This window comes from Ceratotherium simum, chromosome 15, assembly GCF_057802395.1.
Source record: "Ceratotherium simum simum isolate JZ-2026a chromosome 15, ASM5780239v1, whole genome shotgun sequence".
Classification (NCBI taxonomy): domain Eukaryota; kingdom Metazoa; phylum Chordata; class Mammalia; order Perissodactyla; family Rhinocerotidae; genus Ceratotherium; species Ceratotherium simum.
The window spans coordinates 14,757,402-14,784,308 of NC_141914.1; the positions used below are offsets into that span (position 1 = coordinate 14,757,402).

At 44.9% G+C, this 26,907-nt stretch overlaps 1 protein-coding gene across 1 annotated transcript; it reads left to right on the plus strand.

Moving 5' to 3' along the window:
- On the plus strand, positions 1-26,897 carry C15H3orf52 (chromosome 15 C3orf52 homolog). The gene is made up of 6 exons (XM_004436622.3): positions 1-212; positions 5,987-6,116; positions 13,670-13,797; positions 18,948-19,018; positions 22,048-22,229; positions 25,174-26,897. The coding sequence occupies exons 1-6, from the start codon at positions 75-77 to the stop codon at positions 25,278-25,280; spliced, it is 756 nt and encodes a 251-aa protein (XP_004436679.1). The 5' UTR covers positions 1-74; the 3' UTR covers positions 25,281-26,897.
- The last annotated feature ends 10 nt before the right edge of the window (positions 26,898-26,907 follow it).

Consider the following 26,907-nt stretch of genomic DNA (forward strand, 5'->3'; position numbering starts at 1 on the left):
CCGCTCTGGACTCTGCACCCTCGGGTGTGTTCGTCCTGCTGCCCTCGGGCTGGTTAGTCCTCCTCTGCCCGTCCATGGAAGGGGCCAGGCCTCCGTCGCCGGGAGATGAGCTGGAGCTCTCTGTGCTCGAAGGGCTGCCGGACGAGCAGACGCCTCTCAATGGAGCCGTCCAGGTGATCCCTTCTTCAGCCGAGGAGCCCTACCCAGCCCAGGTAAGGTCTCCTGGGCGCTGGCGGCGTGATCCGAGCGCGCTCTGAGCCAGGCTGCCGGCCAGGACCCGGGCCTGGCGCTCGCGGTTTCGGGGCGCCAGCCAGCTCTCCGCGCGCACAGACGGCGGGCGCGGGTGCAGGTGCGCGCTGGAAGATTCTGAATGGAGCGGACACCCGGGTGCGCTCCACACTGAGCCCGCCTGAGCCCCCTCGACCCCTCCGGCCCCCAGGGAACGTGAGGAATCCTGTTTGTGAGGTGTGCCGCTCCCCTCTTGAGAGAGAGAGCCCTCAGAGATAGGAGTGGTTTAAAAAAGTTCTGTAACTTTCAGTTTTTCAAGTAGGGAGAACTAGAGTGATAGATGGGGGCTTATCCTTTTCTTCAGAATCTCTTTGCCTCAGCCTTTCCTGTACTGCCTTGCTACTTCTACCCACCCTCCACCCTATCTTACTTCTCACCCCCCCCCCCCATCCCTCATGCCTGTTCACCATCCCCCAGACACACACTTGCTGTCTTTTCCGGGTCTGGCCATTTGATTTCTCAGGAAGAGAGAAGGGAGAGGGCAGAAAGCAGCAAGAACGAGAGGGTCTGGGGGGCGACCTTGCCCTGCTCAACTGAAGGGAAATAATTTCAAAGTTCTTGTCCCAAAGAGCTAGCTACGCCTCATCTCAATCTCAGAGGAAGGCCTTGGTGATGGATGTTTAGGCTGAGCTCTTTTCTGATTCAGCCCTAGCAGTGACAGGAGCATTATTTCTTTTCATCAAATGCATGTAAAACAGCAGAGACTTTGAATTCGAGCCATCTGTCTTCTGATTAACCCCTGAGACTGGTTTGAGGTTTGCTGGGTACCTGGAACTCCCTGCATATATATATGCTTCCAACCTGATCTTTCTAGGTCAACTCCCACCCCTTTGGCTGCTCAACTATTGATTTCAGGGCTAAGCAGGAAATTCAAAAATTGAGAGCATTGCTTTTGCCTCTGCATTGATTCCTGGAAACACTGTAAAGTGTGCCTTTATAGATACCTCTCGGTACCCTGGAGAGTAGTTTAGCACCTTATATTTGAATGAAAGATGAACACCACAGAAGAATGAAAGTTAGAGGAAGATGGTCTGATCCCTGTGCACTAGGTCACAACCGCGGACTTGCTGTATGGATCCTCCAAGGCAGTGTCTAGGAACGCGAATTGGGAATACTTGCCTCATATTAGATAAACCCAGGACACCCCGAAGACTCCATGGTTTAGGACTGAATCCAGAGATCCGGGTTCTGGTGACAGCTTCACTGCTAAAAGGTGGGTCCTGGAGCAAGGCACTGAGGTCTGGGAATGTAGCCTGGGAATGCCTCATTGAAAACAGTGCGGAGTAGAACATGCCGAACACACATAGGGCATCAGTATTTTGTCATTGTTTAGCACCTGCCCAGGTGAGATTGCTCTTTCATGTTCTGATTACTTCCTCGTTAGTCAGGTGTGTACAGATATCCTAGACTTCCTTGTGAATTAGCTTTGTAGGTCATCGAGTAGGAAAGCTGTGGTGAGAAACAGAATGGCGTGAAGGTGAGAGGTTACATTCTAGAAATGCTTGAACAGGAAAAACTTTAAAAAAGAGAAAAAAATCCTCATCTAATGTGTTAATCATCGTCTTTGCTTTTATAGAATAAGTTGAAGTGTATTTTAAATTGAAAAGTCTATAAATGTTGCGTCCTTCAAAGTGTTGGCTAGCACAGGCACAAGATTCAGACTCTTAAGAATTTTATGTGTGGGTCTCCTTAAACTATCTGTAAAGGTTTCCAATTTTGAAATGTAGCTTAAGTCCGTGATTTTTATTAACCACATGTTTTGTACCTATCGTGTGCCAAATACTTCTGATACATAAATACATTGAATTATCACAACAAATTTAAGAGGAAGGTGTCGGTATTCTGATTTGACAGATGGGGAAACTGGTGAAGAGCCTGAGGCTCAGAGGATTTACCAAAATACTGAAGTTTACTCAGTGGTGGCTCTGAGATTTGAACTCAAGCTTTTTAGGTCTCAAACCTATGCTGTTTTTGTTGATTTATTTTATATGTATATAGATACATATTAAGATATAATTTACATATATAAATATGTAATTTATACTCATTTATGTATAATTGTCTAAGTTATATATTACTAATTTCTCTTAGGGAAGTTAAGTGAATATGAGGAGTTGAGCAGCGTATCTGGAATGATGAGGGAGTAGCAGGTGGATGAGTAGATGGGTGGGGAGTAGGGAAGAATTTTAGGATCATGGGAAGAAGACATCCCATATCCTGGGTCTCTTCCTACTTGGAAGGGCTTAAAGGAAATGGAAAGAACTTCTTTCTTTTTCTTGATCTGGGTTTGGGGCTTGAGGGAAAGGAATGAACTTCACTTTGCCTGCTGTCATTATAAACACGGCAATGTAGTAGGGTCAAAAGTGAAAAAGAAATTAAGGATAATAGAGTGAGACTGGTTTTCTTTTTATGGCTCATTACATGGGCTCTGACCTCAGTTTCCAAATAGAAGTCCTAGAGAAGTTTTAAGGGATGGCAGCATCATTATAATAATAATAATCCGGTACATTGATAACTTAGAGGCAGGCAAGACTTATATGAACAGGCCAGCTAAAAATTAGCCCATTGCTGCTCGTTGTTCAGAATTTAGGACAAGAATCAACGGTCTGTCTCGTGCTTGGATCAACACATGGATTAAATTACAATGAAGATTACAAAGTACAGTTTTTACTACATGCTAAGAAATTTTCCCCTGATCTGTATAGTATCTACTCCTGATTGAGCCAAAGAGAAGAAAAGCTTTTTATGTTCAAGAGATAGGCAGTCCTGCCATTGTTGTGGGACTTTGTGTTGTGTATTTGGACCCTTATCTGAGGAGGGATGTGAATGTCTGGGGGAATGTTCATCAAAAAGCCACAAAGATTCTTGCCTATGTAATGCAATCATAGAATGTAAGATGCAGTTTGTAAAAACCTTTGGAAGGCACCCTAAAGTAGAACCTGCCTGTGGCTTCTCCTCATGACCTAGAATTGGCAAGAGAGAATGAAGAAGCCAGTGAAGGAGGCCGTGTGTTTTCATGATCCATCTGCACAGGTAGTGTACGTCTACTGTATCAGAAGCTCTCCACCGTCAAGGCACAGTGGAATCTCCTGGGGGCACTTCTAAAAAATGCTAATTCCTTGTTGATTCTAATGTGCAGATGGCTGAGAAGCCCTGTACTCTGTTGTTGGGTTGGGAGTGATTGACAGACTGTTTTACGATGACTTCGTCTGGGAAGATTAATCGTGCAAAGGATAGTGGCCTCTGCCTTAGGGCTGACAACAGGACAGGGAAGGGGGCCATGGTGTAGGGTGACAGCTTAGGGCTGGACAGGAAGAGGCATTTCCTACAGATGAAGGCAGTGTGATTCTGAGCTGAGTTCCCCCAGGAAGTCACAGAATGGTGATCTTCTCAAACCACTAGGGTCCTAGTTTGTGATCTTTGGGGGACAGTGAATGTGACGGCACAAGAGGCAAAAGAGGTGCATGGACCCTTGTTCTGCAGTCATTTGAGACTCCAGACCATTTCATTTTGTACTCATCTTTATGGTCCCCACTGTCTCTTGTATAAGGACTGAAAATGGCACGTGTGTCGGGAGCTCTGTAAATAGGAAGATATGTTTCTGTCCCCTGAGAAGTTAAAGCTTCCTTGTACTGAGAATTTTTTCCCCTGTGCCTTATTGAGCACCTGGTTTTGGTGACTTTGGAGCAGTTCTCAGTCTTTGGTGGGGGTGAGAGGTGGCTCTGTCCCTGGACTCCAGAAACAAGAGGGTTTCCTCTGTCCAGATATTTCCAGGGCCTTCATTATGCCCCTCACACCTGACCCAAAGAGCCGGTCTAAGATGCACTCAGGGGCTCCACGGTGCGACCTCTACTCTAGACTTTCTCAAAGTACATTCTTAAAATTTTTGGAGCCCTCTATAACCAAGCAACACTCATTTATTAATTGCCTGTTATCTGTATGAGGCCCAAGTGTGGGATATAAGAACAGGGAAGTTTAAGGACCTCCTCTCCCCCTGTGCCGTTTCACTTTGCCTAGGAAGATAAGGCCCATATCTGTCTCTATTTGAACATGAAACCAGATCAGGCAGTGGGGTGGTAGGGACGCCCCCACAAAGGAGATATTTGACGTGGCTCTGAAGAGTGAGGAGGCTTCAGACCAGAGGTCTCAGCTCTAGTAAAGCAATTGATTCACTTTGGGAGGCTTAAAATGACAAGCCAGGGCCTGCCTCCACCTCCCCTACAGTCTGGTCCCCGAGGTCCAGGGAGGGCCTAGGTCTGTAGAGTTTACCTTCCTCCTCAGGTGATTCTGATGTGTGGCCGGCCTTGTGAACCTCTCGTTGAGAAAGGTTGAACTGTAGTCCTTCCTAATGTGGACAGTTTCCTTTTCTGATGGCCACCAGCAGAATCATGATGGGAGAGAAGTGAACTAGGTGTCGATGCAGGAGCGAGCCTTGGGAATTGCCTGTTCCTGCTCTGTGGGATGGGTGCACACGCTAAGTAACAATTGTTCTCATTTCTTGAGTTCCTAATATTTATTTAGCAAGTGCTTCATGTACCTGATCTCTAGTTTTTACAACAGCCCTGTGAGCTAGATTTGTTGTTTATATGCTGTACAGTTGAGGGCTTGGGGGCTGGCGAGTTTCAGTAGCTTGCTGATAGTCACCCTGCTTTTAAGTGGTATTACTGGGATTGGAATCCTGATACAGAAACACACTTTTCCCCCATCATAGTCTGTTGTTTCCCTTGGTCTCCACGTGGGAATTGCCTAACGGCTCAGTGGGAAGTAGGAGAAGAGTCATGGAGCCTTTTAGGGGCAGGCAGCCACGCTGAGAGTGGAGGCACCCTGTGACAGCCAGGCACGTTCATAACCTGGAGCTGTGCACAGTGACGCCGGGAGGCTGTGGACAAGAGGGAGAGTGCTCTGGCTTTGCAGTGACACAGCCGGGGTTAGTCCTGCTAATCTCTCTGAACTGCGTCTTTGAAATGGGCTAATCCTCCCTTGCAGGGCTGTTAGAATGAGGTGCAATGGTGTTAGTGTTCAATAAACCGTGGCGGTTGTAATTACTTGCTCTGACTCCACACTCCGCCTCACTATGCCCACTGCAGCTTATTTCCTGGTGTCTGTCCCGTCCTTCCCTTCATTTCACTTCCCAGGCCCTGATTACACCAAGTTTGGGCCACAGCAGTAGGTTTTTAGGTTTTTCTTGGTGTGTCCATTCTAAACCACACATCATTTTTCTCTTAATCTTCAGCTCAGCTCGTGTGTTCTAGGACCTTCAACAGGTTCCCAGTACACAACAGATTAAGCCCAAACTGCTCTGGCAACATTCAAAGCTCTCTCGAATATGCTCCATCCTTGCACTCTCTAATCTTAACTCTCATTACTTCTGAAACTCACATTCGCCTCAGACCGGTCTCTTGGCCAGTTCCATTGTGAGTCAACACCAAGGATGCTCTTTCCTGGGTTTGGAATGCCTTTCTCTGTCCATCCTTCAAAATCTTGCCTATCCTTCCCACCTCAGAGCCCCCTGAGCATTTTCTTGCTAACTTCTTTGTGAGGTTCCGTTCTGCCCCACTGTAAACTTGACTCAGTAGAATGTAGCCTCTTGAAGTCAGGATCCTGCTGCCTTCATTTCTGTATCACTGGCCCATAGTCAGTATTCAGAAATGCTTGTTGAAACCAAATGACTGCCTCACTATCTCCCTCTGTTCTCCAGGCTAACGAGGAAAGCTCTTGGAGCTCCTGTAATAAGAATGTGATTGGAAAGTGCAAACTGTGGATGGTCATCACCTCTATTTTCCTAAGTCTCATTACTGTAGTCATCATAAGCTTATGTCTTATTGGAGGTAAGAAGATTTAAACATGACTAAGTTGTTCCATTTTGAAAACTTGTTTAATGCTTATGATTGACACTGAAATGGAAGGTATACTCATTGTTATTTCATTATTTATAGTATGAATTTAAAACTGGTGTGGGATATGTTGTATGGATGGGAGATATACATGATTCCTGTTTTTTGGTGTTATTTCATTTTTATTTGTTTTATGAGCTCTGGAAGAAGTATGAACACCATCGTTTTACTTTAAACTCTGCCCATTGGATCTTGAAGATTTCTTAACTTTTAATTTACTTAAACACTAATTTATATTTTATTGTATCTCTACACCTGCTTGTTTGAATTTTTTTTTCATAATTTTTTTAGTAAAGATAATTATTGTACATCATCTGATATACATGGTATATTATTATAATGATAATATGAATAATGTATTTGAAAGAGTTTTTAAAACTTTGTGGAACATGTATGTGTAAGCTGTCATTATTTTAACTTATTTTAGAAATAACTATTATATTTGTGTTGTATGTGTGTACAGAAGGAAAACTTACATGGTGCTAAGTATATACGTATCTCATTTTATTTATTTTTTATTATGAATATGAAAATAATACATGTTCAGTTACCTATAAAGCCCATCCATATTAATATTTCGTTATATTTTCTTCTAGTCTCTTTCTTACTTGCATTTAAAAAATAACTTGGGATCGGATTTTTTTTATCGTCTTGTGGCTTACCTTTAGGATTTTAATGTTATATTGAGATCATTTTGAAAATTTATTAAAAATTATTTGTGAGCATCTTTTTTTTATATTACATGATGTAGTCTTCCACACCATTTTAAAGCCTTTTATGTAGTTGCTAATTTTTTATGATTTTCAGTATTATTAAGGTTTTTATGATACATAACTATAGCACCCTCCAGTGGGCAATCATTTCAATTTCAAAATAGGAAAGAAGAAAATTGTTCTTATTTGTGTGTGGGGGTGATGGCGGGGAGGGCTCTTCTGGAGCTGGGATACTCGTGAGGGTGGTCTGGTGTCTGCAAGGATTTGGGTTGAGTCGGGCTCTCCAGAACAAACGCAGTCATAGGATGAGAGCAAGAGTGGGGAGCCCCTGAGTCTCTCCAGAGGGTGTCCTGGGAATTTTCCTTAGGAGGTACATTTGCCCTTCACCTCCTGTTCCTCCTACTCCCTACCCCTTCATCTCCTATCTCAAGATTTTATAGTCCCTGAAGGAATAGTAAAACTTTGAAGACAGGTGCTGACCTCCAGTGTGAGTGTCTCAGAAAGGCACCACGTTTACTTGGTTACTTAGGGCGGTGTTGAGGTGGGATAGATGATTCTTTGAGGCCGTAGGCTGGTTCTGAGGTAGGGAGAAGTTAATGAGAGGTGCTGCGCCTCCTCCATCATGCTGAGGACAATAGCTTTGGTGAGCATGGATAACTTCCTCTTCCCATCAACTCCCACATGTGGATGTTGAAACTGAAGTTGAATCACACAGTCTTGTCTTATCACAGCCAGTTGGCGCTATCCTGAAAGTCAGCTGATGTGTCTGTTGGCATCTGGGACCTTTAGCAAAGGACGATGTAACAGGTCTAGTTGGTTTAACATTCAGTATTCTAAAGCACAAGACCCAAGAGCTGTCTTCTGTCCTCAAAAAGTCATCCGACTTCTTCAAATCACCAAGAGCAATCTGCAGAGGAAGGGCTTCCATTTCCCTCCACACTTTCTCAGGGGAACATGAGAACTCATAAGAGAATATTCAGGAAAGAACTTTGAACACTTGTACAAACTTCATTTTCAATTTGGTTATAAAGTTGTGCTTTTAAAATGTTAATGCTGTAAGAGGTTTTCAAACTTTTACCTTTTTTTAATCAGGGAAATGTTTTTATTTTACGTGGCACCTCAGCCCTCGGGGGTTTGGGCCTGTCGGGAAAGTCATGGTGGGGGGTGCAGTAGGTACAAAGCGGCGGGGTCAGGGCTCCCCTCCGAGACAGTCCCAGCCTCACTCAGAGCAACTCTGTAGGCACTTCTGGGACAACAATCTGCAATAACCGGCCATTGCCTTTTTGCCAAGCCCATTGATGTGAATCCAATATTTGTAGAACTTCTGAGCACTGTGTAGAAAATGCTGCTGTCTGGGAAAAGGCAGTGCCAGGAGAGTCAAGGGCTCTGCGCCTGTGGCTGTTGGATTCATTACGACGTGAGATTCCTTGGGGACCACACGTGCCATTCGCCTCCTCTTTCCCTTCCTCCCGACTCCTTGCTCTCCTGTCTCAGGGTCTGTAGGCCCCAGACTGAGGCTTGGAGGCGGAGGTGTTAATAACTATGGAGCTGGAGTGGACACAGAAGGGGACGGTAAACAAGTCCCAGGACAGAAAGGGTAACTAGTTGGGGGGCGACAATAGGGTACCCAGGGCCAGGTGCCCTGTGGGAAGGTGTATCTTGTCACTGACATTGTTAAGAACTGCTGTCACTGGGTAATTCAGGCAGACCAACCTGTGGTCAGTTTTATTATTGTTAGTTTCTACAGACTGGGTACCCTCACTGCCTGCTCCTGGGGTGGGCTCTCCCCCACCCCGCTCTGCCCCTGGTGTGCCATTGAAGTGATGGCAAAGTCAGGATCCTGGCTCAGCTGAGTCATTGAGCTGGGGCTGCATACTCACTATGGAGGAGAGGCTAGCACTCAGCCAGGCTCACAGCAGACAATGGAATCTTTTTAAAATGGCCAATTTTATGGGCAGAATCCAGGGACTCTTGTTGAGTCTGGAGGTCTGGTTTTGTCCTAGCTTTTTAGGAAAAGGTATTAATGGATTTTCTTCTTCTCGTTAAGGAATTATAAATTCCTTGGTGTGAAGGGTAAAGGAATAAAAGCCTTCCTCTCTCTCTCTCTCAAAGTCATTTTCTTTCTGGATAATTTGGAGAATAAGTTCAGCATCCTGAAGGTTTCTACTTTCTTTACTAATTTGCCCCAACCAGGGAGGAGAGAGACCCTGAGTAACACCTTACTAATGAAACCCTTCTTTGGTTTAGGCAAAATATTTTAAATATTACAAAGATCAAACTGTGACAAGTAGGTGGGTGATTAGAAATATGATTTAAAGGTGATCAGTTTTGACAGTTTAGGGACCCTTATGTGACATCCCCCAGCATTGTGGATTCCCACCTGACCCTTTTGCTCTCTTAACATATAGGCTTTTCCGTGAGTAGGGATGCTGTGAAACTGAGATGTAAGTGGGGACTTCCTAAGTGACACTGTATTGTATGGATTTGTTTTGCCTTTGAGTTGAGAATAAGAGCTATGTCTCATGACATCACATGGTCCTGGCAGACAAGCAGGTTGCACAGGGCAATGCTCCCGGGTGTAGGATGACTCATGGGAAAGTCCTGGGCGGAAAGCATGAACAAGCTACAAGCTACCAAGGTCCTTGGGGGCAGGAAGTTAATAACAAATCTGTAGGCCCAGTACCTTCACACATCTGTACATTTTCACCTGTTCCTCTTTCCCTCAAGTCTCATATGTTTCTCCACCTTCCCAAGACTGACCCCTTCACCTGTGTTCTCCACGGAATCCTCTCCAGCTTCGTCTGACCCGTGGACCTTCAGATAGCTCCATTTCTCTCTAAGCATCCTCAGGCTCTGCTCAACTTGGGTCTCTTCAAATGTGCTGGCATCCTCTCTCCTTCAAAACAGTCTTCCGTCAGAATCTTGCTCCTTCATTTAGATATTTTTTCTCTCTTCTTTTACTGGCAGATTTCTAGAAAGAGAGGCCTGCATTTGGATCTTACCTCCTGCTCCCTCCTAAACCATTGGTCCCAAATTATTATTCCCAAGGTCACCAGCAATTGCTTGATCATGAAACCCAATGGCCTTTCTCTGTGCCCTGCCCTATTTGCAGGCTTCAGCTCTGTTAACTCTGTTGTGCTTTTCTGGGTCTACAGAACCCCTGGACTTGAGGTCTCTCGCTTTTTCGGTCTTTGGCCTTCTCATTGTGGAGCATGAGGCTTGTCTTCAGCCTTCTTATTTTTCATGTTCTTCATTCTTTCCCTTGAGAAGCTCATTTACTCCCAAGGCAGCAGCCATCCCCTCTAGGAGGTGACTCCTAGGTCTCCTTCCACACATTTTTCCTGAGTTTTGGTCATACTCTGCTGTAGAGCTCTTCCTGGAAATAACTCATCTTCTCAATCATTATCTTTGTGAAACTATGATTTGTGTGTATCCCTTCCCCAGTTAGCTCACCTGTTATAGTGTCACGGGGAATCATGAGACCAGGTTAATTCCAGCTTTGCCACCATCCAATTTGTAACTTTAGGCAAATTCTTCAACCTCTTGGCCTCAGTTTCCACATTTGTAAAATATAAATGATTTCTGAGTCCGAGTTGGTAAATGTACCCTGACTCTACTACTTGTTAGCTCAATTGACCTGAACAAATTTTGTATTTTCTCTAAGCCTCAATGTCTTCATTTTAAAAGGAAAACATTAATATTGAACTCATAGGGTTGATTTGAGGATTACATGAGATAATATCTATAAGTGTATAGCAGAGTTTCGATGCATAATGCTTAATACAGTAGCTATTAGTCTTCCTGTTACCCAGGCTTCATATTTTGGAATATTTTTGATTTCTTCTCTCCCATATCTAGCTAATGACCAAGTCTCATCCATCATTCCTTGTAGTGTCTTGATAGCAACTTTCACCGTTGATCACAGGGCACCATGCTGGATACTTTATACAGGTTGGTTCTCATCTTCATTATCACCTACAATATAGGCGTAGATATTTCTGTTGAGGAAACAGCTTCAGAGATTTAAGTGATTTGCTCAGGTCACATAGCTAATAAATATTAGCCAAAGCTGAAGTTCGACCTAAGTCTGGCTCCCTTTAAAGCCAGCTCTGTTTCCACTGTCCTGGGCTTTCTCCTTCTCACCTTCCTTCCTGTTCCCGCTGCTGTTGGTCAAAATCTATCTCTCTCAATCTCGTGTGCAGTGGCCTCTCGGCCTCCAGTCTCTCCTGGTTCCATTTCAGCCCATCGACCACCAGCAGATTCACCTCCACCTCCTTCCCAGGAGACATTTAACAGCCCTCCATTACCTCCTGAAGACGTCTGACATTTAAGGCCTCCCTCTCCAGCCTCATTTCTTATATTCCAGCCAAAGAACAGTTTTTGTGTACCTCCAATGTACCTTGTATGTACTGTGATTTTTTTAAACACATTTTTTCTACGTGGAAAAGGCTGCCCAGATGAAGTCTCATTAGTGACATAAAAACTTCTGACTGGGTAAGCCAGTTGTTGTTATTTTAACAAACACAACTATTTAGCCAGGTCTTGGTACAGATTCGTTATTTTGGCGATACGGGTTAAGAATATGTCATTAGAGCTAGTATTGGAGACCTCTTTTCAAACTTAGCTTCTCTTCTCAGGGCCCTTGAGTTCAGCAGTTATGTGAATCCTGTACCCATGCTCTGGCATCCTCTACTGCTTTCCAAGGCACTGATATCTACTATGGAAATAAACATGGTGGGTGTAGAAGTCAAAGATATATTCATTGCAGCATCATTGCAGTGGAAAGCTCAAAACACTGAAAGTGGGATTTCAGAAAATGTGGGAGCCAATTATGAACATAGTTATGCAGCCACTAAAATAATCTTTGCAAGGAATTTCAAACACGTGGAGAATGGCTTCTGATATGTTAACAACAAACAACAACAAAAGAACCAAGACAAGTAAGCACTGACAGCAACAAACAACAAAAAGTAGGGTACAAATTCCCTACCTATTAAGACCTCAAATATATTATATAAAATGTTGGGGGAAAAAACCTTTTGATTAAAGGGTTATTAGTATTTTTTTTCTTGCTTTGCTACAGTTTCCTGTACTTTGCAAGTTTTCTGCTCTGAGGGCATAATTTTTATTGTCAGACAAAATAATGTAATGACTTACAACAAATAAGGATGCAGGGATAATTTCCTCTGTTTGGGGTCCCCAGGATCACCCCTGGACTCGGTAATTTGCTAGGAGGACTCACAGGATGCAGCATATAGTCGTAGAGATGACTAGGATTTATTACAGCCAAAGGATATACAGCAAAATCTGGAGGAAACCAGGCACAAATTTCAGGACACACTTAATTCCTCCAGCAATGAGTTGTTACATCACGTGTGAAATGTTATCTACCAGAAATCTCCTTAGAAACTAAGTGCCCAGGACTTTTATTGGGATTGGTCACATAGGCAGTCTCTGCCTGGCACATACTAAAATCCCAGACTCAGAGAAGGAAAGGAGATGTTCAGTGTAAGCCACAATGTTTGTACAAACAGTTGAAGCACAAGGAGCCACTCTTATCAGGGAATGGGGGTGACCCTCTGGAAATCCAAGTTCCCAGAGGTCAGCCTGGGGCCAGCCTTCAGCAGGCCTTTCTAAATTGGCAGTGTCAGGCCTGCTCTGTAACTCTTTCCTGCACATTCCCAAGCTCCTAATGCCTCACCTTTCCAGACTTTCTCAGGGAATAAGTATCAGGATTCTTACTCTTCTCACCTGCCCTTCCATCATAAACCCTGAATTTATTCCACTATGGCCTTTCGAAGTCCAGTAAAAGAGGCTGATTATGTTATGTTTGAAGCATGGGATTCGAGAGAAAAGTCTACAGCAACATGAGCACCTGGTTCCGTCCACCCACGCCTTTCTCAGGGCCAGAGAGGTGGTCTCTGCGTGGGCCCAGCGTTGAGGCTGGCGTGGAGCCAGGGGAGCGGAGTTAGTACCGAGAGTGCCAGCTCCTAGCACCTGGCTCCTGACTTTGTGTGTTCTTCCTTGAGCTCTAACTGCTTACACATCAATTAGCTCACAGTTGTTAGAACACACGTAGCCACATGGACCTCTGACCCAAGAATGTAAGTCCTGTGTGCCCTGGGGCTCTGGGTGCAGTTTGGTCTCCCTTCCTCCAACAGCGTGTCGACATTCCTCTCCTGTGGGGCACACTCTAGAGTGATGGCTTCAAGCCTGTCCCCCGTCCTCCTGGGGACATTTCAAGATGTGGGCTCACATGCTCGTTTCTCGTCCCCGCTCTGTGCTGATCGATGATGACACTTCCTCCTCACGTGCACAGAACTGAAGGTGATTCAGTCAAGTCACTTGCTCCCACTCCCTGCTCCCCATCACCCACTGTTCACCACCCAGACTATCTCCCAGCACTTGCCTTGATACCTGTGTACATACCTAAGCTGCAGGTTCAGTTTAACAAAGAAATTCATGTTCTTCCCACTCCCTCCTGCCAGCCCTCCCTCCCCCCGCCCCCGATTGTATTCAGTGGAATCTGAGACCTCTTATGACGTAAAACAATCAAAATTTTTATCACAATGGAGGCAAGCCCAGGTCTTTATTTGGTCTTACCTAGAGAAGAAAGCATTTCTGCTTATCCTTGCTTACTGTGTCCAGGCTTTAACCTTGATAAATGCTTACTTTTTTTTTTTAAAGTGTAGCAGCCAATGGAATAAATGTTTATTGTTTTATGTATGCATTTACTTTACTTTTGCTTTCTATTTTCCCCCTCATTCTCTGTAGTAACTTACATCGATGAAGATGAAAATGAAATACTTGAATTATCATCAAATAAAACATTCTTGGTCATGCTAAAGATTCCAGAGGACTGTGTTACTGAAGAGGAATTGCCTCATTTGCTCACGAAAAGGGTAATGATACCTTACACGTTGTTTACTGAGTTCTTAACATTGGAATATGAATTCTGCCAGGACAGTTGGCATAGGGCAATGGAGTAAGTAGCTTCAAGCTTGGATTCTGTGTGGATTTTGGCAGAAACGGATGCTTAGAAATGTGTTTTCTGTAGTGGAAAGCCAGAGGGAAGAGCCCTGGCCTCCAGCTGCCTGATTCCTGGAGGACAGTGTTCTGTTCCCTCTCTCTGGTCTTCTATTTGATTCACCCTGTAGCTTCATTGAGGGTCTAGGATGTGCTAGATAACGTGCTGGGTGCCAGGGCCACAAAGTCTGTGCCCTCAATGGAGGCTCACTGTCCAAGCAGAGGAAGCAATTAAATAGATAGTTATAAACCCGTGTGATATGCTCCGTCATTGAGATGCATACAGTGTGTTTTACAGCCACAGAGGAGGGGCATCGAAACAATCTAAGATGCAGATGGAGGCTTGGAGGGTCTGCTTGAGGAGGTGATACTCAGGATAAGTCTTGAAATCTAAGGTAGGAGTGTTCTAGATAAAAGAGCAGAGAACAGTAGGGGATCTGCTCGCAGTGTGTGGCCTCAGCACGCTGAGTGGTGGGAACTTGCGGAGGTGAGGCTGAACGGGAAGGGAAGGGAGGGGTCAGATCAGGAAGGTTTCCCTGTTTTTTGGTAAGGCACCGAAAGGTTTTAATATGCAGGTTGACAGAGTCAGCTTTTCATTTTAGCCTTTCTGTGTGATGGTGGAAAAATACTGGAGGCAGAGTGCTTAGTTAGAGGGTATTATAGTAGCCTGGGTGAGGGGGCCTTGAACTGGGGCAGCATCAGGGGGAATAAGGAAGAGTCAAGAGATTTAAGAGGTCTTCTCCCTCAACAGGACTTCATGGCTGGGTGGATGTAGGGGTGAGGGAGAGCGTGACTCCAGGCTCCTGGTTGGGTGGCCTCGTGGGTGGGTGGTGACATCATTCATGGGGTGGGAAATGCAGGAGAATGTTCTCTGTGCAATGTAAAGTCTCTGTAGCCAGACCGTGAGGGTTGGTTGCGGCAGTCCTGATCATCCTGTCCAAGACAGGGTGGTTCACAGGCAGAAGACTTTTGATAAGAAAATCTGAGCAAGACCAGCCTGCCGTCCATTCTACTCTTCTCTGCAGCTGATAGGTTGAAGGGGGTGAGTCCTCTTTATTTGGCTTCCATTTGATTCCTCCAAAAGCTCCTGAAGGAGATGATTCCATCTAGGTCACCCCCGGGTCAGTTTCTGGGTCCCTAAGTGCATGACATTTCTGGCTCCTTTGATCACAGAAGTTTGTTCTCTGGGATGATTATTCCAGGCTCTGTTCTTCCTTCTTTTCCTTGTTTATATTTTATCTGCAGTTCTCTTTTCCTCCTTTCTTTCTACCTGCTTCCAGAGCAAGTGGCTGAGTGAAAAGCCTCTGGCTACCTCTCTTGGTTGCTTTTTCAGTTGAGGGGTTTGCATTTGCCGAGCAGAAATGAAATGAGTCAGCATCCACGTGGGTGAGCTGTTACAGACTGGACTCTCCGTGTCCAAGGGAGACAGGTGTTAATCATTCACCTCCAGCCTTAGCTCTTGCACAGAGCAGAAGAGGGGCAGATCCCACAGGTGTGTTTAGCTTGTCACTGTGCAGTGGCGAAGGAACAGGGACTGGCCGTGACTCCTGGGGCCTCTTCAAGCTGGTTGCTTCTCTGAGAAGTGGAAAGCACCACGCTTGCCCTGCATACCTCACAGGTGCATATGAGATACATATAAAGTACTGTGTAAAACATTATTTTAAAAGAATTATCTGATTTAGAGATGACAAAAGTAAGACACAGGGAAGTGAAAAGACTCTTGCCCTCTGGCTTCTCAACCAAATGTGTTCAGGAACAAAAATGAGGCACTTAGAGCTATTACTGTCTTATTGTCAGGTCAAGAACCCCTTTCTTGCACCTAGGCCAGTTTCCAGAAGTTTCTGGGTATGGAAGGTAAATGGGAGTGGATATGGGACACTGCCCTCTCTTACTTTCTTGTCTGGTTTTTCTGAACAGTGTCCTAGTCCCTCTCATATCTCACTGCAGAGTTTTCTTCTATTAGGGTTGGAGCCATTGAGCCAGGTGGTGTAATACCTCAGCCCACCTGCTTGAGTGGGAGCTCACGAGGGCCCCTCTGATAATGCAGGGAAGCTGGCCCTCTCACTCTGGAAGCTGCTTTCTAATTCGCACTGTGCTTGACTCTGGGAATCAGCCTGGGATCATAGCTCAGTTTGTACCCAACCTCATAGGCACAGTGGGGAGACACCAGAGCAGGGGTGAGGAGCCCCCCCTATTTTACTTTTTTGGGTTTAAAGTAGATAGTGTGATTAACAGCTCCCAAATATGTAAATATGTCCTAATTACAGCAGGGGACCATGCCACCAAAAAGAATCTTAGAGTGGACACTAAAAGTGATCTTGTATACCACTCCATCTCTTAAGTTAAAATTTTAACTTGAATTTTTTTTGAGAGCGTACTTTGTGCAAAACACAGTGGTAGGCCCTAAGGATTAAGAGGAAAAAAGGGAGGGAGGGAACAGAAGGTTGGAAGGAAGGACAGAGATAATCCCTTCCATAAGAAGCTCTATGGAAGAGAGAAACATTATTATTATTATTTTTTGTGCTTGGAGAAAAGATCCCATCTATAGCCTCCTCCTCCTCCTCTTCCCTGTCGTTCTGAGCAGTGCTGTGAAGGCCTTTCCTACTTCCTGAATTTTCCAAGTGACTGTTGGCATATTGGCAACATTCTTTTCTCTAGGGCTCAAAAAAAACAGTAAGATGACTCAGTTTTTTCCCAAAGTTCTTATCACTTTATGCTTCTTTCCTCCTTGATATTCAGAAGGAAGCACTTTCCTTCCTGGCTTCGTCCTCACTGGGTAGTGGGGGAAAGTGTGAAGAGGCTGGGCTGCAGTGTCTGTAACACCTCAGATTGAATGCCGTTCCAGCTGAGTGACCTTGGGCGGGTTTCCTAGCCTTTCTGAATGCCTTTTTCTTTATCAGTAAAAAGGAGAGAGAGAGTAATGCCTCTGATGTTAGGTTCCTGTAAAGATCTCAGCAATAATGACAAGATTCGAGGAGTACAAACTGTAGGTGCTCTCGTCCTCTGGGCTCTACCTTTGAGAGGCTGAGTTGTGACCACGTGAATTAAGTGGGAGTGTGTTGTGGAAATGCAGCCTCCTTGAGATTCTGTTTGGAATTGGGTGGGAGACACGGTGGGCAGAGCTCCCCTTGGGGCACTGCTGTTTTGGGTGTGTGCTGCTGCTTGCTTCTGGATACAGTAATGGGGCACTGAGCCACAATGGGTGCAGCTGGGCACACTGGTCTCAGCACAAGGGTGCCTTTGGATACGGTGAGGTTTCCAGAACAACGTCAGGGCTGAGGCTTCAGGCTGGGCAGGAGTGGGTCTGGCTGGGCTCTCAGAGGCCTGGCCATGGGCTTGCTCCAGCCCCAGACCTGTGTCCATGCTGGACCAGATCCCAGCGCAGTCCTCCTGCTTTATGCTAGAACCTATCTGCTAAAGAACAAGGCGTTTAACCTGCAAATGTAAATTTAAAAGAAATGCAACATAAATACGTTCAGCCATGTGTTCTTTAGTACTGCTTGGTTAGGATTCACATCTCTGAAACGTGATGAAAGACTAATCAAAGTCTGGGAGAATACATTTGTAACCTAAAACCAACAGCTAGTATCCAGAATATAACACCAATCACTTCAGATAGGTAAGAAAAAGACAACCCAAGAGAAAGACAGGAAACCAAAAGGCAATCCAAAGGTGAGAAATCCTAAAGAGTTAATAAGCATATGAAACGATACTCAACCTCACTAGTAAGCAAGACAATGCAAATTAAAACAACGTAAAACACGGTTATACCCCTCAGATTGGCAAAAATCTAAAAATCTGGTAACTCTAACTGCTGGCAAGGCTGTGGGAAACAGACACGTATACATTGCTGGGAGGAGAGTAAAATGGAGAGCAATTAGGCAAGATTTAGTTAAGTTGGAGATGCACCTACTCTTGGACCCAGCAAGTCCATTGTTTGGTGTATGCCCGAGGGAAACTCTTACATGCACAAGAAGAGAGGCGCAGAGATCATCAAGGATGATAACTTCAGCATAGTTTGTAATAGGAAAAAACTGGAGGCGACACGCATGACCGTCAGTAGGGGAATGGATAAGTCGGTGCAATCACTGAACGAAATCTATGCAGGAGTTAGGAGTTAGGCTGAATGACCTCAGTCTGGATGGACCATTACAGGTAAATCTCAAACAAGATTTTTAGTGAAAAAAAACAAGCCTTAGTAGATTATGTAGAATATAGTACCTTTTATTTGAATAAAAACACAAATTAAATTATGTATTGTTATGATTATACAAGGAAGTATTACATTTATAAAAACACGCATGAGAAGGATACCTGCCAACTTCAGGACAATGGTTAGTACCAAGGGAGGGGGAGGAAAAACGGAATAGTGTCTAGGAGTGGCTTTAGCTTTGTTTTGTTTCTTAAAGGGCTGAACTCAACATGGTAAAATGTGAAGACATGAAACCTAGGTAGTGGGAAGACAAGTGTCATTATTTTTTATGATTGCAACATTTCATGCATAAAAGAAGGACTCCATGTCTTTGCAATTGTCGACCAGCCCCACTTGGTCCCACCATCCAGGGGAAAGTGCTATTCCTGTGGCTTAGCACGGCTATTTCTCTTGACAGTGAAGCCTAGAGAACAGAGAGAAGCCCTTGTCCAGTGGCGTGCAGGCCTTGTTCTGCAGTCTTCCCAGCCGCTGGGTGTTCTCTCCTTCCTGTGATCCTTGGGGTCTGTTTGGGCTCGGGCTGCTGACACTCTCACCATTAAGGCCACAAGGTGTCAGTGCTACATATAAGAGATGTTGAAAATCCTAGCCTGATCACTTGATCCTTATAAATGAGGTTCTTTACTGAGTGTGACTTGAGTTTTGGTTGGTGGAAGGCCCACTCCTTCTTATTTCTTGATCCAGAGCCTCTGGATAAGTTAATTCCCAGCTGGAGTGGGATCTCCTTTGTAGGAGCAGTTCTGCTTTGTCAGGGGATATGCAATACGATCTGGCAGTAATATGTGTGTTGGTTTTATTTGTTCTTGTTTATTTCAGCTCACAGACGTGTACAGTTCATCCCCATCTCTGAGTCGTTATTTTACTTCGGTGGAAATAGTTGACTGCAGGTAAGAATGTGGAGGATTCTGTGTTGGCCTGTTTCTCTGGAAAGTGACACCTGTCACCATTCACCTAGAAGGACTCCATGAGTCTCAAAGCTTGAAGGGAACCAATGACAGATAGTGTCACAGATAGTGAATCATAGTGTCGGCACTGGGAAGGTCTTTGGAGACCAACTAGCTCAACTCTTATTATTTTACAAAAGAGAGACATGAAGCCCAGATTAATTATATGACTCAGCCAGTTCCCAGGGAAGAGAGGAAAGACCAGCGCCACGTACAACAGTCCTGTTTAATAGTGGATCCCAAATAAGCTAAGGGTAGAAATAGAAATAGATCTCAGATAGTGGTGTGATATAAATAATATAGTCCATGTATTGGCTTGTGCTTTTGAAGAATGCAAGTAATACAGGAGTCCATGCTCTTTGAATAATATTACAAATATAAAGATATCTACTGCAGGGAAAGTCTACCTTCTGCCCCCACCCCTGCCCACTACACCTGGACACTGCATGTGCCAATCAATTCGAGACACAGAGTGAATTCCACTTCCTTCTACAAAATGAACAACCATCATACAGTTTGGTGTGATTTCTTCTATACAAGTATTTACCATATATACTTTATATACTATATACGTATAGCATATATACACACATATATATTTTTCTTTTTGAATTTCCTCCTAATCTTTAATGTTTTTGTGTATGTCTATAGACACTTAGATAAAAGGGTGTGTGTGTGTAGAGGAGTTATTTGATTATCCTTTTGTATCATTAGGACAAGATTTGCATGGCAAAGCTTTATTATCCACTGTTCCAAGAATTCCTGGAATGTGACCATCAAAGGCAATATTACATCAAGGTTCCCCTCTCAAACCATACATTTCTCAAACCATGATATGAATAGACCTGGGAGGGGAAGCATGTAGAGCAGGTGGTAGCACAACGAGGCAGGGGCACAATGGACCTGAAGTCTGACAATGCGTATGGTGGCAGGTTGCCTTGGCAACAACTCTAGTCCTTCTTCTTTATGGATCTCCAATGTGTGTGTTACTTTATGGTGACACCTTTGACATTGCTCATTTTAATTATAAACCACTGGTATTAAAATGCCAGTGAAATTTAAATGGAGAAGTTCATAATCAGACCTAACACGTTTTCCTCCATGCACTGGCCCCAACTTGCAACCCAAGGATTGAGACAGAGTTGAGAGAGGAAAGGTGCTCAGAGCCCAAAGGGTCTTTCCAAGAATCCAGGCCCATATTATGGGTCTAGAGGGGGTGGGATTGCATAATGGGTTGGGGTAGACATTGGGATACACCCATCAGAAAACTGAGTAAAAAATGGCTAGAAACCCGAAGACTTAACGTTAGAGAATCTGTTTTTAAAAGTTGCTTGAAAGAAAAACCCAAGGATTTGTTGCTGCACATGGGCAGGAGACAGCCAAATCCCTGGCAGATGCGTTTGCGTCTATAGAGGGATCCTGACGTTAGTCCTGGACCGGCCCAACAGGAGCCTGGGAAAATGCCCATTGGTTCATCAGTTGCTGGACCCACTCTAGTGGTGGGCAGTTGGGGCAAAGCCCACAGGGTTCTCTGCTGCCCTGAAAATCCCTCTCCTCCCCTCCAGATTCAGCCTTATGTGAATTCATCCAGTGACCTGACTTGGTGGGACGAGGATGGGCTAGCCAGGCCGGGTCAGGCAGCACAGTGCTCTTATTCAGCCTCCGGCCTGGTCTTCTGAAAGTCAGCCTCTCGTCCTTTCCATAAGTCAACCCTAGTCCATAGGGTTGGACATAGGAGTACAGGGTGGCTGTTTGTCAAGATGTTGCCATCATTGCTGATAATTAGAAGGTGGAGCACAGGCAAAAAGTAATGTCACTTGCAAACCAGAGTAGCTGGCCTAGGGTTTGAAAGTGCATTTTTCAGCCTGCCTGTAGTGGCATCCTTGAAACTGTGAGTTTCTCCAGAGTGCTGACACTATATTATTCATTTGAACTACAAGGTTTGGCACACTTCTTGGCTGTGGTCGAGTTTATACACTGAATTGTCAGCCACATCAATGTAAGAGTATTGGCCTATGTGACTTCTGGCCACAAGAAGGAGCTCTTTGCCTGTCCTTAGCAGGAACAGAGTTCTGATTCAGGCTTCTGGACTGGCCTGTCTATAAAACTTGTCCCAGGCTGAGAGTCTCAGATGTGGCCACCTCTTCATTCTTTTATTGCTGGCTCTTAATCTAGACCTTCTTGAACCAAAGTAATAGGATAACTGTGAAAAAGCTAAATGTTGAGGTAGCATTTAACAAGCGGTATAAGCTACTAATTAGCTGAGGTTAGCCCTATGATTATTTTTATTTTGGAAATTGGAGAAATATGTTCTAGGAAGATGAGAACTCCCTTTCCTTAGGTCCCTTTCCTGAGAGTTGCAAAGCTGGGAGCCTCGGGAGTGGAAATGGAGCAGAAAAAGTTTCTCACTTTGGGGACAAACTGGGGACGCATGATATGCTGTACACAGGCAGCCTGCAGGAGTTCAGCAGTTCTGCACCCGGCCAATGGCAGGGAGCTTTGGACCCCGCCTTAAACATTTTGTAGGTTAAATAATGAACTGGCTAAACCAAATAGCTCTGACACCAGCTTGTGGGGGCAGGGAGAAGGTACAGTGTGAGAACATGGAGAAGGGAATACATGAAGACAACCAGCTTGCCTGGCCTGCCTTAGGGGTAAAAGGCCGATGTTGGGGGAGATGGTGTGCCAGCCCTCGGATCATCCTTGACAACAGCTGGGTCATGTCTCTCCCTTCGGTGGCCTCTCCCAGTGGACTCCGGGGGATGGGTTTTAGGTGGAAGGAGGAGGTTAGGCTCTCCTGGCCTTTCATGATGGACCTGTGGAAGAGGGTTCTTCTAGGACAGTACACGCTTTGCTATTTTGCATTTGGAAGAACATGCAGAGCAAAAAAATATTATTGCTAAAATCAGTTTCCTGAGTTGCAGTGTGATTCTGTTGTTACGTTTGCTGTCTCTGTTGGGTTTGACTTTCAGCCGTGAAAATGCCACGATAACCTACCACCTGCAGTTTGGGGTTCCATCGGAAGATGACGGTTTCATGAAGTATATGATGTGCGAGGAGCTGCTGCGGGGCGTTTTGCTGCAGGATTTCCACGATCAGCACGTGTCTGGTTGTGAGACTCTGGGGCTTGATCCAGCGTCCCTCTTGTTCTACGGTAAGTCAAGCAAGTCAAGAAGGCAGAGTTGTGACGGGAACCGGTGAGCCAGGCTGGGGACGGGGGCTTGGGGCGACTTCTGTGTGGGTGATGCTCGCTGCTCTGTGGAGGTTACACTGTCCCCACCTTCCATGAGCCGACGGAGGAGTTGGGAGAAAAATCATGAAAAACATAATTAAGCCATAAAGATGAGGAGAGCTCAAAGTTTCCTCCTTGTAGTTCACCCACATGCGAAGCCCCATATCCCTCTTCACAGTATCATTAGTAACTTTCCCAAAAACACTGGTTTCACAAGAGAAGAAAGTGTTGAAGAATTTGAAATAAACGAAGTAGCTAAATCATTGAAAGATTGTCTCAATATAGGGAACCTATATTGAGGTAGAGGAGGAAAAGATTCAAGATGATCAGGAGGTTGGGAGGGCCGTACAGAGTACAGGAAGCGTAGGTTGCTTGTGAGGCCTGAGGAGAGTGGGGAAGACCTTGAGCTCAGCCAAACAGCATTGGAGACATTTCCTCAGGGCTAGGCTCTGCGGCAGGTCCCGGGACGCAGCCGTGAGCTAAACGGTGTCTGCTCCTCAGGAGCCTGTACTCTCTCTCAGACATTTCCGCCCCGGGCAGGGGGGGTTTCTATGACCCCACATCCACTTTCCAGAGCATGTGTGCAGTATTTGAGCCATTTGGTATTTTCAGGAGTGTGAGTATGAGCCCCGTCTCAGATGGAAGGGTAGATAGTGACCTTGTGGGCAGTGAGGAAGGAAGAAGAGAGACACGGAGGAGGAGGCGGGCCACGGGAGGGCACACTCAGGCAAACGCTGTAGAAAGGGAGGAGATGGACGTGGCCGGGTTAGGCAGAGGGCCCTGGGAGGGATGGAGTGAGACCCAGCGGATCCTCAGGCCAGTTTCCCATGTTCACATGCACTGCAGGTCTGGAGGGTTACCCCACCCCACTGTGATGAGCTGGGAAACTAGTTTCCCCCAGAGACAATGTTCAATTCTTCAAAGAGCTAAGATTCTCAACATTGTTTGGTTTGTATGCCCCTTAGAGAATTTGAAGATAATCATGTACTTTCTTTCCAGAAAAAAATGCATATGCTCCTCCTCCTACACAAAATTTTGCAATTTCCGGGATTCTGAGGATTCCCTGAGGCTAGTCTGGTTCCTTTGGGGTTCATATGTGTGTACTTTAGAGCCAGAACTTGAAATTAGATTGTAATTTGGATTCCTGAGCTATTTTGTGTTTATGTATTTCTCGTTCTTTAATTTGGAAAGACAGCTACTATTTGACCTAGCTGCAGGCATATTTCGATGCCCTATAAAAAGAAAAACATTCCTTAATATTATAATCATAAGGAAATTTTTTTACTTTTATTTTTTCTTCCAGTTTTATTGAAATATAATTGACATATAACACTGTGTAAATTTAAGGTGTACAGCAAAATGACTTGACACACAAACATTGTGAAATGATTACCACAGTAAGTTTAGTTAACATCCATTACCTTATATAGTTAACGCGTTTTTTTCCCCTGTGATGAGAACTTTTAGGATCTACTGTTTTAGCAACTTTCAAATGTACCGTACCGCCTTAACTATAGTCATCGTGCTGTACATTACGTCCCCAGGACTTATAACTGGAAGTCTGTACCTTTTGACTACCTTCATCCAATTCCTCCATCCCCCACCCCCCACCTCTGACAACCACAAATTTATCTCTTTTTCTATGAGTTTGATTTTTTTTTTTAGATTCCACGTATAAGTGAGATCATACAGTATTTGTCTTCCTCTGTCTGACTTATTTCGCTTAGCATAATGCCCTCAAGGTTAAGGGAATTTTTTTAATGGATCACATCCTTCCCCCAGCCCATCCCTGTATCTTTGCGCTTCTTCACTTTGTGGCTGGATGGGGCCCGAGGGGAAGGTGGGGAAGTCTGTTTTAGAACTGTAAAAGAGCAGCCTGAGTTATTCTGGACGTGCCTTAGTTATTTTGTACTGTTTTCTCACATGCGAAGGAGTCAGCTGGTAGACCGAGTGAGGAACAAAGGCAAAAACTGGATTTCTGTAAGCGAGAAGAGGAAACAGCTCCAGGCAGTGAGAACAGTGAACCTTGTTTGCACATTTTTGCAGTCAGTTGTTGAGCTGGTTGCTGACAGAGGCCAGTGTGTGCCTTCAGTCCTTGAAAGAACTGCCTGGGGAATCGAGGAAAATGATTTCGGTTTTGTTTATACATTCTCCGGGAAATGTGGAGAGTTTAGCCAAAGAGCACTAGTTCTCAATGGGGGGACAGTTTTGCCCAACCCCGCCAGGGGTATTTGGCAAAGTCTGGAGACGTTTTTAGTTGTCACAGCTGGGAGTGGATGTGGGATGCTGGCATCTAGTGGATATAGGCCAGGAATTCTTCTAAACATCCTACAATGCACAAGACAGCTCCCTGCAACAGGGAATGTCCCAAACATCAACCATGAGAACCCTGCTGTGGAGCCTATAGGCTCTCCGTGTAATGTCCCCAGGTCCTTGCACGGTCACCTCCCCCTCAGTCAGGCCAGGTCCGCACCATTTCCCTTGTCACAATTCTCACGATATATTGCGCATGTTTTAAGAAACTGAAAATTGAGAGGTAGTCTTACGGTTAGATCATGAAAAAGGACTGAATGTTAAAATGCCCTCAGCATCCAAAAGTCCTCATGGAAGTGTTATTTATTCATGAATTATACCAAAACAAATGAGCAAACAATGTTATTTGCCTTTTGCAAAGTATTCAGAGTTGTGTTTGTGTCTGTGTGTGTCTTGACTGAAGAATAAACTTCTTCTGTTAGGAATTTACAAACATTCCAGTTTTACATACGAGTTTATATTAAAACCCAAAGAAATAAAATAAAAAACTAAATGTTTAAAATAATCATGATTTTAAAAAATTAATGACTTTTATTTGTGTTTTTCTTTTCAGAATGGAGTGGTGGAGGTTGGTCTGTGTCTGAAAGCAGTGCTCCACTGAATTTTGAGATGCAGAGTATTCATTCTGTTTTATGGAAAAGATCCGGTGAATTAACGTAGGATTCGCAATGACCAGAGGGGTGGAGATGGTCCTGTTTCTGCAGTTAACAGCACCCGAGCGAGCCGGGCCCCATCCTGACAAAGGCAGGAAGCCAGATGGGGCAGGGGGACGTGACGGGCTGGGTGGGCGGACCTTGCAGTGTGAGGTCACTGCTGTTCTGGAAGCACTAGCTGCCTCCACCGACAGGTGGACACTTGCTCTTTAGCGCGAGGGTGGCCTTGCGCGCAGGCTCCTAACCTGTCCGGGTGGAGAGAGGAGAACGAGGAGAGGCAGGCAGCTCGGTGAGGAAAATTGAGCCAATTGCTCGCTGAAACCCCCACAGCCCTCCCGCCATTGTATTTATCTGCCTCTGAGCAAGGCTGTGAGGACAAGGAAGGCACTTTCACGACCTAAGCAGCCTAGTGCTGTGTCTACTCCCTTGACCTGTAGGTGTCGCAGCAACCAGCCTTTGCACATCGTCCAATGTTACTGTATCATATATAGCTGCAGAAATGAGATGTGTGTTTCTTTAATTATTTTGCATTTTCTTATCATTCCTGTGACTCCTGAACACACACCTCTTCTGGAAACCTGGGTCCCTGTGAGTTCTCAATACACTGTCATCATTTTCGAGAGTTTCCCCGTTTATATTTTCACTAACTTCGGTCAGTGAGTCCCGGAGACTGCTTCCTATCTGCTGTCGATTTTACACCTCGAGTTTTTATCGTCCAGAGTTACTAGCCTTCCTGTGGGACTCAGAGTCTTCAGAAGTTGATTGTGTATCTGTTCGAAGGTGACTGTGCAACAGGAAGCACCACTCTCTGAAATAAACTGTTGGATGCTTAACGCCACTTCATTTGCAGGGCGCAGGGAATATTAGCGACTGTATTGGTTGTCTATGGATATAGAATTGCCTGTCATGAGGGAGATGAATATTTGTTTTATTGGGAAAATTGTTTTGCTGGAAATTTTCCAGGAGAAACAGTTTTGTGGTCCTTTTCTGAGAGATCCTTGGCCCCAATATCTCAGTTGAATTGGCCTTGGGTGGAAGTCAGTGTGAGGGGCGCTGTGTATGAGGATGCAGCCGAGTGTGTGTCTCAGGCTAGGTTTGCCTTGAGCACTTTATGACCCAGAACTCTGGATAATGTGAATTTCCTTTCTTATTTAACTAAAAGATGCATTTACTGTAACTCAGTGTCTCATTTTAAAGACAGTTCCTCAAACTAGCGAAATAGGTGAATTTCCCTTCTTCCTCTTTAATTTTACATGTCAAACGTAAACTTTAGTGTGTTTGTACTTTTGATAAAATAATGAACTTCCATGGAGAAGGATTTAAAAATATTTACAATAAATTATTTTTGCATCTGCATTGTCACATTCACTTTTGCTTCATAGGTGTTGACTCTCCAGGGTCATGATTTGGGCTGGTATTTTCTTGCAGTAAATAGAGTTAGAAGTGATCTTTTCATTTCCCTCAGAGCAACTTCCCGTTCTGAGTGATTAAGATTGAGCTGGGTAGGCTGGGTCATCCTGTGTGTTCCCAAGAACAGGGAGGGGCCTTCTGTCCCGTCCACTTCCTCCCAGGCAGGACCAGGTGTCTGAAGGGCATGGGGCTAGTAGGAAGGGGCAGTTCATGTCTGGAGACAA